The sequence below is a fragment of the Numida meleagris genome, chromosome 3 (assembly GCF_002078875.1).
Source record: "Numida meleagris isolate 19003 breed g44 Domestic line chromosome 3, NumMel1.0, whole genome shotgun sequence".
NCBI classification, from domain to species: Eukaryota; Metazoa; Chordata; class Aves; order Galliformes; family Numididae; genus Numida; species Numida meleagris.
In genome coordinates this window covers 79,213,851-79,229,813 of record NC_034411.1, presented here as the reverse complement: position 1 = coordinate 79,229,813, position 15,963 = coordinate 79,213,851, and the positions used below count along the sequence as shown (strand labels likewise).

Below are 15,963 nucleotides of genomic sequence, written 5' to 3'. Positions count from 1 at the left end.
TTTGGGGCGCCTCAGTACAGAAAGGACATTGAGGTGCTGGAGCAGGTCCAAAGAAGGGCAACAAGGCTGGTGAAGGGCTTGGAGAATGTGCCCTACGAGGAGCGACTAAAGGAACTGGGGCTATTTAGTCTGGGGAAGAGGAAACTGAGGGGAGACCTCATTGTTCTCTTCAAATACCTGAAAGGTGATTGCAGTGAGAGTGGGGCTGGTCTCTTCTCACTGGTGACAGGTGACAGGACAAGGGGAAATGGCCTCAAGTTGCTCCAGGGGAGGTTTAGGTTGGATATCAGGAAAACCTTTACAGAAAGGGTTGTTAAACAGTGGAACAGGCTCCCCAGGGAGGTGGTTGAGTCGCCATCCCTGAATGTGTTTAAAAACCGTTTGGATGTGGTGCTCGGGGACATGATTTAGCGGTAGGTTGTTAGGGTAGTATGTTTAGGCTGTGGTTGGACTTGATGACCTTGAAGATCCTTTCCAACTTGAGCAATTCTATGATTCTATGTACATTCAATTAAATATTTGGATCTCCTGCTGAGGTAGGACCAAGTGTAAAGAAAGACTGGGTTTTTTGAAAGATAGAGATCTGTTGAGGAAATTGAGAAGAGTCAAGCCCTTCTGTAAATGTTAAAAGTGTCTGGGTTTGAAGGGATAAAATACTTCATTCCTAGAAAGATCACCTATTTCTCTAGCTAATCCAAATGAAAAAAAAACACCACTCCAAGTACCTGCCTCTTTAAAAGGTGACAAAATTCTATGGTAGTCAATTTATTACATTGTGCCAATTTAACCACTGTTTTCTTTACTTTTTTTTCTTTTTTACTTTTCTTTATTCCAGTGTTATTTCAGATTCAGTTTGAAGTGTGAGGACCCCATTACTCATGTCTATGGTGCTATAGATGGAGCTGCTAGTGGCAGTCTGATAAAATATTTGGACTGCAAAATGCTCTCCTGAACATTGGGTTTTGGTTATCTTAGAGATTGAGTGCTTGACTCATTTGATGTGACAGAGAGTAATGTTTTGTAGTTTAATTTAAAAATGAAATTAATATTTCATAGAAGAACACTGATGTCTGCAAACAATCTTAACAATTTGTGTTCACTGTGCTCTATAGCTTGCAATTAGTTTGAAATTTTTCTTTTTAACTTCTTAGCTACTTTGCTTCTAGGAAATAAGATTAAAATTCCATATGAAAATGTAGAAGTTGAATAATTTAGCCATTCCAGAATGCTATCAATGCAGGAAAAGCTTTTTTTTTAATCGTTGACTACGGCTTTCTTCTAAGCTATATGGTTGAAAAAAGATTTTACATGACAATATAAGAAAAGAAAATAGCATCTGTTGCTATTATTACTGTATGGTACTGTCATCTTTGATAGAGAAAACAATATCATAATAAAAAAGAAGAGAGTATACAGAGACCAATTATGTTTATTGTACCTTTCAGACAGTAATTTATTAATCACTGATGTCTCATGGAACTTCTTCATTTAAAAAAAACTAACAAGACAAAAGAAAAACAAAAAATAAATCCAAACAAAGAAAACGAAACCCCCCAAATTGGTGTACTAAGTCAATTAAAAGGAATGATCTATAAAACTATGAATAAATTAGCAATGAATAAAGCAAGTAGGGAAAAAAAGCTTAAAATATATGATCAACAGTTAAAAGGTGTTTGAGATCTTTAATAGGTGCTCAAAAACCAAATGTATTTAGTTGAGAAGTAAGATATTAGGAGTGCCCTGACTTAACACTGCCCTTCCATGCCATATAGTTTAATCAGTGAGAATAGCAAAGTCGCTGAGGGCTTGCAGAGTGATCTTTTTAACTTGTTTAATATTTATCTATCAAAGATATGGAAAACATTTTAAACCCTTTAAAACTGTTACCGATAAAAAAAATAAATTAGAGCTAGGAAGCAGTTGGAGAAATAGATACTCAGTCACTAATGAAGAGTTGTGTTTGTTTGCTGTGCTGAATTCAGGGACACATTATATTTTTCAACATATTACAATATAATTTTGCATCTTGTAATAATGAGTGCAGACTATATTTCACCTTTATTCCAGCCAGCAATCATTTGTTAAAGACAAAAAAAAAACAAAAAAAAACCCCAAAAAACCTAAAGCAAAACATAACAGCAACAAAAAAAAAAACCCAACAAATAAAAGCACAACCCCCAGAAAAACCCACCTCTTTCGCAAGAACAGGGAATCACAGTCAGTTGAAACTGGACTCGTATAGTTGTGCTTTGACCGAAAGACCTTATGCATCCAAGAACTGGAGGACCAAAGTTACATTTATCTCTGTGTTTGGCAGTGTTCTGAAAAAGGATGGGATGCTAGTTCTAGATGGGTGTAGGACCCTGTAAACTGGAGATGGTCCAGGAAAGGATTGTAAGAATGATGAAGGAATTGGAAGTGTGCTGCATGATGAAAGATTTAAAGCTCTGTCTGCTTAGTTTAGCAAAAGGGTGGTCAGGTGATGATTTGATCACAATCTTAACATATTCATGTGGGGAGCAGAGATCTGATAATAGATAACTTCTCCATCTAGCAAACAGAAGAGAGCAAAGAACCTGCAGCTTTAAGTTGAAGCCTGCCAAATTAGTTTAGAGATCTAGCGCAAAATTTTAGCGATGAGAGCAGTTGAAGACTGGAACAACTTAACAATAGCTGTGATGCATTTGAAAACACTGAAAGTGCCATAATTAACATTGCATGGCTTTCTGAAAGATACCCTGTGGTTTGAGAACAAGTACTAAACTTCCTACAAAAATTAATGCAGTAGAGCCAGTAGTATTCATGACTTGTAGTACTTGCATCCTTCCTTAAAATTCAGGGCTATATTTGTGGTGCTCATTTTGATTCTCTTTTAACATTTAGAAGAATTTTTAAGGTATTTCTATGTGGCACAACATGGTGCAGTTATCCTTGCCAGCCCTGAGCAAGCTGAGTTGGATACCAAGAGCACCCATGCCTTGCTAGCCTGGTTGCCCTCCTGGTACTTTTTAGTTGGTCTGAAATGCTTTGTGGTCATGTCTATGTGCTCGCTGTTAGCAAATTAACAAAGGCAACAAATCTTCAAAGCCCTTGGGAAAATATGTAAAAATATAGTTCTTTTCAAAGGAGAAGAGGATTTTAAAAAACATATTATTTTTGTTCATTTACTTGGGTTCTATTTGAGAGCAGACTCTTTCATGAGAGAAAAGTTGTTTATTAGAGTAAGAGACCATACTGGACCCAAGAAGTCTATGATGTAAAAATAGTTGAAGGCTGAGAAATTCCCTATTCTTATCCTTTCTTGAACATCCAATGATCTCAGTTTTGGACTCACGATAATGAACTGCTGGAATACTGGTTTGATTCCATGCAGATTTTCTTACATGTTTTCCAGCAGTGTCTATGTTTCACATTAATATATTCTGAAAGGTGAAACCTGTAATTTTTGTGATAGCTTGTAATGTTTCAAACTGTGTATTTCTCAGAACAAATACATGCAAAAGAATAAATGCTTTTGTTTAAAATAAGAGCATTCTAAAAAAAAAAATCACCTTATATTGACTAATCCTATCAGTTTTATCATATCAGATTAAATCTGGGAGTGTAAATTTTGTTTGTTGAGCTGTTGCTTTGATATATTTGATAGATTTGTAGCGCGGTTAATGTCTTTGGTCTTTAGATACAAGTTTCCAGTGCGGGCCTGAGAAATACAAGATAACAGCCTACCAAGCCATAGATTACCTTCCAGCTGATGAAATGCCTTTTCCTGTCTCGCTTAGATCTGAACCTAGTGAAGGTTTCTGACAGTACATGATACATTTTGGATTGCGTATTGGCCTGTCACCGGCCGGCAGCTCTGTGGATGAGCTACCAAAGGCCAATCAGACATTTTAGAAAAGTGAAAGGATTGGAAAAGTACTGGCATCAGAATGAAAATTGTGTTATTAAGATACAGCATTTATATATTCCATTATGTAGGTAGCATGGAGCTGCCCCACTGGACAGTGTGCTAGTGTAGACTGAAGACCATAGCACTATGAAAGATTGACCTGATAGCTAGCATTGTCCTGGGCTTTCCCACTTGATGATTAATGGTACACCATCAGTACGCTAGATAATTATCTTTACAGTCTCACTGTAACTGACACTGAAATAATGACATACACATTCTTTTGATGACTTTTTTTCCCTAACATGCCTCTAGGGAAGCTCTTAGATTTTTTTTTTATGCATCTTATGAAATGCTAAAGTGTCTGATATGAAAAGTGAAGCTTGCTGCCATATTTCTAATATTTTTTAACCCTAGGCAATTTACCATGTAGTTGCAATAAACTTCAAGGTATTTGGTTGTATTGAAGCTTTATACACTAATCAGATTAAAGTGTTTTGCTTTAGTTGTTGTGTTTCAGCATAAATACAATTTCTTTTTGATTAAAAGTAGGTTATGTCACATTCTGTATATATTGTACTATGTAGCTATTTCTGAAATGGCTCGCATAAAACCTGCACAAACATTGAGATTTACAAGTAAAAGAACGTTGCTTGTAATTGCCAAGTAAAGCTTGAACAAGAAGCACCACACGATTGTTTTCTTGCTAAATATATATATGCATATATATATATTTTATAGCTGTACTTTTTGAATAGTTGTGATTTGTGGCTTTAGGTCAGCTCTGATGAGGCAGATTTATATATCACTGCAGGATTTCTTTGCGTGTATGATTCTCAGTGTTTTCAGAATCCAAGCTGACTTCTAACTGAAATCTTATATTCCTGTTACAGTTTGCATTGATAGGATAAATTCAGTGGAAACTATTCATCATATGTATTTTAAATGGAATAGATGATGTTAAGACTTCTGTCGTGAATGACAATAAAAAAGCATGTAAAAGCATTCTATGTCATATTAGTTATTCTGTTTAGATTTCTGGGATGATTCACTATTTCAGTGAAAATGCAAGAGGGAAAATGTAGCTACATCCAAATACTGCAAATAATATCACACAATTCATATATTTCATAAGCAACACATGTAAAAAATCACAAGAGCTGTAATTTGATTGCATTTTTGTGTTTGTTTTTCCTTTTCAGTCAGTGGTGAAGACTGGGCGGTTGCTGATTAGCCACGAGGCTCCTTTGACAGGAGGATTTGCATCTGAAATCAGTTCCACAGTTCAGGTACGCAGATTAATGTTTTTTAAGTGTCTGAATATGTTCACCTATAGATATATTTATTACTACGTGAAAAATTGATGTTTTTGTATTTTAGAAATTAGTTTCTTTTATATTTTACTTCCAGTTTTGTGGTTGCTTGCATCGCTTTATCTGAACAGATGATAAGCCATGTAGTTACCATGCAGTGTGCTTTGCAGCTGCTAAACTAGAAAACTTAACTTTCAGTGAGTAGCAGGGAATTTGTACTGTCAGATGCAAAGGAAAAATCTTTTGTATGATATGCTTTTAATTTGTTTTTCTAACCTTTCTCATGTTTTGTCCTCATAACTTCATAAAATTCATTCTAGGAATGTTGAAATTAGGAACAGAAAAAGCATCCAAATCCAGTGAAGTACGGTGTGGTGTTAAATGTAGTGTTCAGAGACCTTATTGGGAATGCAGTCTACATGAGTGGTTCTGGTAGAGTTTTGGTGGTTTCCATACGTACGTTGGGCTTGTCTGCACAGAATGGCTTTGAAAGTTTGAGGTGTACATCAGTATCAACTATCTAGAGCACAAGGCTTTAACAGAAGTCCTTTTGAGTTTTCTACCATGTTTTATATGTGTACTGGCATGTAGGTTTTCCCATTAACTAAATTTCCTTCCTGTGTGTTTCATTGATACTGGTTCATAGAAAAGCCTTAGCTAATTTTGTTCATCAGTATTGGATTACTCTCTTCTGATTACTCTGTTCTCAGAGGAGTAAAATCATAGAGACTAGGGAGAAAGGTGATTCTAAAGTTCACACAAATAATAATCCATACATACAGTTTTTGAAGCTTAGGAATTAGCCTTTTTCCTTTTCCATTTTGCAGAAAAGAATGGAGTTATTTGGTCTTGGAATGTAAATTGCATTAAATATGCATAAGGAGTCAGAAAACTTAATTTCTTAGTACATGTGAAGCAATTTCTTTTTAAAGAGTAATTGTATTCATTTTAACATTACTGTGAAGATAATTCACTTTTTCTCTGAAAATTTTCTTTCCATGAGCAACCAAATATTTGTCTTTCGAAGTAATTAGTATTTGACCGCTGTTCCATCTCCTCCCTTCCATAGGTGACATTGTTGGTTAAAATAGGACTAGTAGAGTCATAAAGCACTGCCAACCATGAGTCTTGAAAGTGAAGATTTCTCTTAAATTCATATGAAAATGTGAAACAAAATCAATGGAATGTGTCTTTTAGTGTCTTTTGTTGTTATTAAACGGAGAGGAGAAATGAGGAGAAAACTATTTTAATTCAGGCAGCAATCTCATGACTTGGTAGCATAAAAGGGGAAAGCATGTGTGTTGGAGAGGAAAAAGAAGTTGAGGAAAAAAGTTTATCAAGTAAATATTACTGGGAGATTAATTGCCTGGGATAGTCAATGTACTGCTGTAACTACAAAATGAGTATTTAATCACCTCAGTCCTCCACTAAGAAAGGTACTCACCTAATTGATCCATCTTGGATTGTTTTTCATATAAGAGATATATCTTGACAAATATGACTTCTTTAGAAAATGAAGTTTTAAATTCTTTAATGCTTTTTTAAATTTAGTTAAACGTATTCCCTAAACAATCAAGTAAAGCCTATATGTCTGATACCGGTTTGCAGTAAAAATAAAAATGAAAAGTGAAATTCATTTTTACTGGATGCAATGCATGCTGAGAGTGCCAAAAACTGGGGGTTGCAGTTGGCTTTACTTTCTTCTTACATATGGAAGTAATAAGACTTCAATCAATTGTGTTCAGTTGGATTGGAAGATTAGTTTCCACATTGTTATTCCATCCTTGCTGTGAGGTCTCTCATCATAGAAATAAAGTGAAAAAAAGTACATAGGTTATTTCAAAACAGTTAACTGTCATAAACATTTCATGATGATGTAGACTTCAAGGAAATGAATATGAATGGAAATGATAGTTTTCACTCAAGAATTTTGGGAGAAAACTATATTGAATCGTTTCCTTTTTGGTGTTTGAAAGATTAAAAGTGTTTGGAGAGCATATTAACTGAGTTCTCTGTCAAATACAGAATATTTAAAAGGGGCACATTATTGCATTAAATAGTCATTCACTGATTTCTTAAACACATAAAGCTAAGAATGAGACAAAGTAGTGTAGTTAAAACTCCACGTGCTATAACTTTGCCTTCAATACTGAAGTTTTTATGTGTGCTCTATGGATATTTCGAAATGAGTAAAAGATAATAGGATAAACTTGATGCAGGTACAGTTAATACTACTTGTAATATTCTGTATGAAAGCTTTCAGAAGTGTTCAGCAGGAAGGACACTAAACTTCTTAAGTGACGCAATGGAAGCATGGCTGGAGGAGCTTTGGAGAAAGGACCACTGAGATGTCAGCTCCAAAACTGGATGTAGAAGTCATCAGTATGTTATTAACTTGCACTATAAAATAATGTAAAATCAGTGTTTGCTTCCCCATTAAAAAATAAAATGAGAGCAATGGGTTGTTTTCAAAGAGGGAGAGGCTCCCCTGTGAGTGGAAGCGGAAGTGGGTTATGTTAGGTTGCGTGACAAAATGCTGGTTTCTGCCTACACATGCTAAGATCCCCAGTCACAGCCCAGGCAAGGGAACCACCGTAGTCCATCCTTGGAGATGGAGCCCTGGTCTGGCTGTAACTTTGGGCTGTGGGGGGACAGCCAGCACCAGGAGTCAGAGAGGAACCCATGTGCCCAGGGCACCAGCAGTGGGAGCATGTCTGTGTCTGTCACCAGCCAACACCGGACTGGACAAGCTGGGAGTAGGTTAAGTGGCTTGGGAGCCATGAATATGTGTATGTGCGTCTGGGTGAGAGTCAACTGGAGGAGCTGGCTGCTGGAGAAGCTGGGAGGTCTAAGCCAGCTACTGGCTTTGCAGCATTTGGGGATGTTAAACTGACAAGAAGAGGATTTATGTCAGGGTAATGCAAGTACCTGCTGCGTTAGTTTGCCTTTTCATTTTTGTTAATCTTGAAGTCATTTTATTTTAATTAACTTGTAATGCTTCACCTGCTAAGCGTCTACTCTTCCAGAGCTATAGGTGAGGCTGACCAACCTCAGTACACGGTGTTTCTCTAATTAGAGCAATTAGGGAGCCTTCTGAATGTTACTGAAATTGGGTTAAGCTCTAATTTGAGCATACCTAACCCACAGCCCACCTGCAGCCTGGTGTAGCTGGCACTGTGGCCCAGCCCCTACCCCATGCCATCTGCCCTGCTGCCACTGTGACTCTGCCCCGCCAAGCAGCTCAGCCCAGCCCCAGGAGCTCACTCACCACTCACCAACAGCCATATGGTATGCTATTAATGCTGTCTGAGCTGAAACCAGGGCACGGGGAGTGCGCAGTGCAGTGCCAACTCGTTATAGCAAATAACTGTATGCATTTTAATTCATTTGCTAAACACAGTCCTGTGAACAGCAAAAAATGTGCAGCCATGTTTTCCGTGCTGAGAAAGGAATCTGAGAACAGGTTTCAAGATTGCAATAAAAATTCATCTTTTTTTTTTTTTTGGTGTACTTGCAACTCCATTTTCAGTTTACATAAATACATTACTTGGGAATTTTCAAATGCAGTGTATGGAGTTGCAATTAGGTATTCAACTCAAAAATCGGACTGTGTCTCTTTACTTTTATAAGCCCTATCTTAGCAGAGAAAAACATTCCTCACTTCTCAATCACATCTTGTTCATGTAATTGCATTTTGGCAGTACGCACATTTGTGAAGAATTGTTTTCAGGGATGAAGCACAGGAAGAATAAAATTTCATCAAAAATCTCTGGTGAACACTGAGAACTAAACTAAAAATTGCAGCCACTGACATCAGACCAGATATTGATGCATCGGTTTCACAAAAACAGGGTCACATATCCCACTAGTTCTGTGTTTTTATTGCTCTCTTTTTTTTTTTTTTTTTTTTTTTTTTTTTTATAAGAAAAAATAAAGACTAAAGTAAGTTTTGTTACTTATATGCATGAACTGTATTATGTATTTTGTGAAGGCTACTCCGAAAGTAATGCCTCCTGTTTTATTATATTGGCCCACAGTGTCAGAGGCAGATGTTGGTGGCATGGCAGTAGAAGTTGATCTTTTCCACCAATATTCTGTTACATTTTGTTGCTGTGCCACAGATGGCAGCAGAAGAGCAGTCTGACAGAATGGTGTCTGACATGGAACTGTGTATGGAGTAAATGTGTGTCACTGAATTCCTCCATTTGGAAAAAATAGCACCCACTGACATTCATTTATGCTTACTGAACATTGATGGAGACCAGACAGTGGATGGGAGCACAGTGAGGTGGTGGGTGGTGCATTGCAGCAGTGGTGACAGTGACATCAGGTAACCTCCGCTGGTGCAGATTTTTATGAGCATGGCATGCAGCTCTTGTTCATCACTGGCAAAAGTGCAGAGCTAGTGGTGGTGACTATGTTGAAAAATCTTGTTTTGGAGCGGAGACTTTGCTCTATCAAATAGTGGTATTGTGCTCTTTGTAGAAGTTGTAGTTTCCATGGAAATAAATAGGAGGTATTACTTCTGGAGCAACCTTTGTGTATGCAGCCCAGGACAGTTCCTCTTTATTCAGTGTGGCCCAGGCAAGCTCAAAGGTTGGACACCCCTGCTCTTAATTGATGGTTGTCTTTCTATAGTGTGTCCGCGGTAAAACCTACCTTACAGAGGCAGGTTGCAGCCCCACTTTATTCTTGTCATTGCTGCCTTACTGACAAAGTAAGGATGATGGTGTGATGTATTGTGTCAGAAAGAAATGGAGGCTTAATAGAGGACTATGAAACAAACTATTGTACAAGAGAAACTGAGCTCACTTACAGGAAAAACTAATCCTTGATGTTAGAAGTCTTTCATTCTTGCAGTGGTTGACAACCCTTCTGTCAGATCTCTGTATTTGTAGCTGCTATCTGTGTTCCAAATTAGGTTGCTTTTTCTTGCAAATGGTTTATTATTCAAGATCACTTTTGAGAGCAGCTGTATTGATCTCTTTTGTAGAAAGTTGAGGTCCTTTTGAATGGAGCAGTTCTGCTTGCAGTATAACAGGGGAAGGAATCCAAACCCAAAGTAGTAATCCTGTTGTAAGTGATCACCATCACTTGAAAGAGGGCTGAAATTAATAAAGGTTTTGATTTCAGCAGTGAGATGCTACTGAAAGGGTCATCTAAAACTAATGTAGAGGTGGTCTTTTCTTTAAGATGTTGCCATTGTCTCTGTTTTATTCCAAATTTATCTTTCACTCTGGGATGTAACATATTAGAAAGCTAAGTTTATACTGAAGACCTTAACTCTTATTGTGCTCTATGTGACATATCAGACGTGTCAGAGAATGCTAGGATTCTGTTTTTAAGAAGGGCTTGAACTTCATTCCCTTTTCTAAAAACAGGTGTCCTTTTAGTATGAAATCTCAAGCACTTATTTCTGGTTGTTCATGATGTATTAGAAGAGAGTTGAAATTGAAATTTGGATGTGGTTGCAAATTTCATGGCAATCTAAAAAATATTTCCTTAAAAGCCTTTTGAATTACACAGTTTTGAGAAAGATGTCATGTAAATCTAAAAAAAGTAGCTTTTGTTTTTAGAATTGAATTCTGAGTTGGCACTGATACAGTATGCAGTTATTGCAATTTGCTGTTTTTATGGAGCTTCTGTGTGTGATAGAATGTGCACACTACTTACTTTGAACCCTGCAGGCTATTCTGCTTAATTTCTGATGGACTTGGGTAAAGTAAATATGAGCTGCTTGACCATAGAACTTAATCTGCACTGAACTGACATAATACAGCATGCAATGTTCTTTTTTTGTCATTCAAGTCACCTTTCTTGTCCTTCTTTATTGAAACTCTTTAGAAGAGCTGTACTACTGTTCTGAGAAGTGATAGCAGTTTGGCAGAGAATGTATTTAGAAATTGGAAAGCTGTAGAGAACAGAGTTAAAATTGCTGGGGAAATTTATAGGTAGTTTAGGAAATGTTTGTGTTGGGTAAGGTTTATGGCATGAGTGCTGACTAATGGCTTGACTTTTTCATTTCCTTGTTTTTAGGGCTTCTTCATTCAATGCATGGTTGATTCCTGCTTTCAGTGGGGCTAGATGTGGGAAGACTGTATTATGGTTACAGTAATGATAGTTACTATTTTCCTTTAGGACTAAAAATAAACAAAGGAAATTAGCAGAAACCATCTGTCATTGATCTTGCAAATACAGAAAGTCTGTGTCACATGACATTCTTTGTGGTTTATTCCTCATTCTCTGTAGATATTATTAAATTATTGTTACGGAAAAAAAATGGAAAATACTAAATTTTGAGTGATTTAAGATTTTTGAAATTTCATTTAGGAAAATTGATTGTTGTGTACCTCACATCAGTAAAATTACGGCAGAGTACACCAGGAAAATACGTTTTTTTTGTGCGTCAATAACTTACATGGCTCAAGAAGGGTGTTGCCTCACTGCTGTCTATAGAATAACAAGATGGCTCAATGTGTTTTTTTGTAGGAGACTTGCACAGATATAAAAAGGAAAGTATTCAGTCCTGTACAAACAGAGGAGATTCTGTTTTAATTGTGGGTTTCTGTTTTAGTAGTGCGGCTTCTTTTCTTATTGCCTGGCAGCTACTCTGACCTTGAGCATCTGATTACAGGAGAACAGAGCTTGCTTCTCTGGAGTTCTTCCAGAAGACATCAGTGTGCTTCTCCAAGTTGCACCGGGGTTTGTCTTACAAAAGATTAACATTAATCAGGGGAATGGTCCCAGCAAATTCAATGAAATAACATGTATCAGAGGATTGAGTTACGTGATCTTATTTTTTCAGTTGTGCAGTTCTGTATGTAAAATTGGATGTAGTAATCTTTCTCTGTTTGGATTGGTGGTGCCTTTGATTTCCTTCAGCCACTGCAAAATAAGGCTTAATCTGCAGTAAGTGGGGTAATTTCCTGCTACTGTGTAACACTAGGAGAAACTATTAGGTGAGCTATTTTTGTGAGAAGTATTTCAGGAAAAAAGTTGATATGTCCAGGAATGCCTTTCAAAGATGTAGCAGCTTCAGAGCAAAAGAAGAAAATCACCATCCCAAATTATACTTTCAGATTCTTTGAACTGAATGCCACTGCATGGTATGTCTTTGGAATAACTAAACCACCCAAATCTTAAACAGTTCCATTACTTCATTCTTCTTATAAGCTGAAGTTAAACTGTTTTTTCTCAGTGAAGCGGTAACAGTCTTCCATGGCTCTTTTTGGTTCTTAGAACAAATGATTGCTATGCAGTACTCCAAAAATATTTGAGAGGCCAAATTTGAGTTTCAAAACACGCATCTGTGTTTGCATTAGGGATTTACGTACTGCAGTTGGAGCTAATTAATAACTTGAGGTGGTCTGTGGGGGTTTATTTTGTAATTATGATAAATAGCATTGAATCTTGTGCTCGTGCCACTTAAGATCTAGTTTTAATGAAGAGGTTGTAAACCTCTCTTAAAGTCTGTCTGTGCTGAAAGCAATTTTTCTGGTGTAATTGAAATTCATTTGTATTTAAATGATTTCACTTTCCCAATATGTATTGAAACAAATTACCTCTTGAACTGATCATTGAGATATAGTGGAATGGGTAAGTCTTAAGAATTTGGAAGAGCTTGAGGTACAAAACGTTAGCACTACTTAATTATAGAAGTGAAGTATTTGGAAGACTTCTCTATTCATTTCTAGACATAATAGAGGATGACTCAAACTCTGTTTTCCAAGTTGACTACAAAGTGGCTCAGGACAAGCCAGCCTATACAGCTTTTCATAATGTGCAGACTTTTTTTGCTATTGAGGGCCATTTCATGGAGTTAGGTAAATGAAGAGGTCCTGAACTAAATATAACATGGAGGCTTATGAAAACTGCACAATGAAACATGTAGATAAAGGAATATGGTCATTCAGCTTGCATACATATAAATTCAGATTTAATAACTTATGTTTTTAACCTTACTTTGACATGTTCACAATAGGCAGCAAGGAAGTAAATGAAACACTATGTCAGTATTTCAGTTCTATCCTATTAAATCTTGTTTTCCTCATCTATGCTTTTAGCCCATGTATCAGGAATCACAAGCTATAAAAACCTGGTTTTACAGATTGCAACATCAGTTTCTGTCACTAGGAAAATGTTCTAGAAAATGTTGGCATAAAATATAAAGAAAAACTGGAATAAACACAGGGAAGTAAATTCAAGATGAGAAGAAAATAATAATGCAATGGAAGAAGAGCAGTGTTTTGAAGGAAAAGAAAATCAGAACATACAGAAATTAACCCATAATATTGGAAAACAGTAATATTTTTTCCTAATAAGGCACTGAGATTATTTTCGTGACGTTTCCCTTATTAAAGTTCTCATTGAATGTTTTGAGTCAAAAGGGTATGTGGCGAGTGTACGACGGTGCTTATTGTTTATAAAATATGAATACAGACAGTTCAGTGAGCCCCAGCTTATGTTGCATTGTAAACTAGAAGCAATTGTTGTTATGCAAGACTAAATTCTTGGAATGTTTCATTTGAAACCATAGTCTTCAGCAGATTTTGATAATATAGAAAATAAGTGAAATCTTTCTAAAACACAAGCAGAAAAACTAATAATAACAATGACATCTGTTATCTGCTCAGACTACAAGGGAGTGTTCTGTTCTTCTAAACTGGAATAAATTCAATACTGAGGAGAAAGTAGCAGTGTAATATATTGAATATAGCCAAATAATGAACTGAAGACACAGTAATCTGTTTGTATTGTGTAAAACTCCCAAGTCCTTACAGACAGGCAAACCCCAACTCCTCAAATAACATGCAAAATGAAGTACTCAAATACTGGGGTGAATTTTTATAAAATTCACTTCCAAACATGCTCTTAATAATTGTAAATGCAAAGTAGGTATGTCCAATTAGTCCAGTTTGTAAGCACAATAAAAATCAAAATGCCTTATTAATCTGCAATTTGACTTGAAGTTCCTTAAACTTCTGTGAAACATTTCATGAAAATATCCCTCCAAGACTGGACAAGTATTAAGAGACGTTGATGTTTCTTATTTGTATGCACTCCTCTTGTTTTTAGGGGACAGCCTCATTTACCCCATGAGGCAGCACAAAGCAACCCTACCGTTCCCCACACACTTCTTGCAAATGAGTAACCCAAGCCTGAATCTCACTCACAGACAAGGATTCCCTTCCAGTGAAAGTGTGCACTACTAACCAGGTGGTTTTGGGTTCCTGCTGTCTAAAAGCTGTGGTTTGGAGCAACCTTTTCCCACACACTGTGAATATCCTAACTGCTGGTGGAAGTTAAAGCAGTTTCTTTTTTTGTCTAGAGGGATGGAGGCAAGAATAGGCTTGGCAGTTTCTGTAGGCACTGAGAGGCAGTAAGATCTGCCTCATTGTGAGTACTGACTAAGTGAGGGAGCAAAGCCTCCAGTAGAGTTTTGAGTGATTCTTCCCAATGCATGTGAATAAATCTGCCTTAATGGAGCACACACACTAGCTTCACACTTCTCCAACAAATGTTCTTCACTACCGCTGTGCTTTCCACTCCAAAACCAGGCATTAATGTATGAGTGCAACCAATTCTTACAAAATAATCAAATGTATTACTGTGCTCATTGTATTTTGCAGGTGAAACTAATTTTAGGTAAATATTAATCTGTTAGTGAGGTTGGAAGTACATCCTTAACATTCCATGGCTTCCAAGTGAAGTGCAAGTTCAGAAGTCAGGATAGTTCTGTCATTTACTTTTCTCTAGTGCAGCACTGTGTGCCATATGAACTCTTATGACCGTTTTGATTCAGTATTGCCACGGTATAATAAAGTGCGTTGCAGTATGGGTTTCAGCAGTAAATATCAATAAAGTCAGTAGCTTTTACTTCTGGAAAAGAGACCAAATGGCTAAGTTTGGATTTAGCAGTTATGTTTGAATTCGAATTGTGGAAGAGATCATAGAAAAATCTTGTTAAATCAGTTCTTAGCACTAAAATAGCTGAACATATTGGAACCATTTTAATAGCTTATTTAAATCTCATCTTTTTCCACTGATGCTTTTACTTTTCTGCAAATGAAAGTAGTAACATCCTTTTCTAAGCTTTCAAGATGTTCGAGCTTTATAGCATTGTGCAGGAAATCCAGAGAAACTATTACTATACCTGTACTTTTAAATGAAGTACTCTCCAGGGAGGAAATGGCTTTGTTGATACGTGATCAAAGTTCACCGAGTGACACAGTGTGTGGGGATGACAGACGTGTGCTAATTTAGACCGCCTGTCTCTCCTGGCAAACTCTTGTGGTACGCAGTACCCAACAAGATCTGTCATTTTTTAGGAAAGCATTAAACTGAGAGGAAAACGATTTTAAAATTTAGTGTTAACTTGTATGCATTCTGCAGAGTTAATCATTTTCAAATAACGTGAAATTTGTTTTCAAATAGATGCTTTTGTGTCTGATGCTCAGCAGCCCCCTCCTGTCGCGTCATTGCTGCTGTCCTGCTTTCAGCTGTGCTGTCTGTTAGGCAGGGGGCAGCATTTCTTCCAGATGCAGCAAAAACCTATTTAATGGTTTTCTGTTTGAGCTGGTTTTCCTGCATTGTGTGGATATGCTAGTGTGGAGCTGCATATTTGTTCATTTCTTACACAAATCATGGAACAGGCACAAGGAGTTTATCCCAGAACAGTACATAGTGCTAGAATATATCAGAAGTAGTAGCTGTTCAGGGAAATGGAAGGTTTAGTTTTGGCTACTGAACAACTGTTGGATT

At 36.9% G+C, this 15,963-nt stretch overlaps 1 protein-coding gene across 3 annotated transcripts in view; it reads left to right on the top strand.

The window, feature by feature from the left end:
* The window catches only part of BCKDHB (branched chain keto acid dehydrogenase E1 subunit beta), a 111,011-nt gene that overhangs the window by 55,543 nt on the left and 39,505 nt on the right, over positions 1 to 15,963 (top strand). For all 3 annotated transcript variants that reach the window (XM_021391159.1, XM_021391161.1, XM_021391160.1), the window contains exon 9: positions 5,092 to 5,178. In XM_021391159.1, coding sequence (XP_021246834.1) covers positions 5,092 to 5,178 — 87 coding nt within the window. The remainder of the gene's footprint in view (positions 1 to 5,091; positions 5,179 to 15,963) is intronic.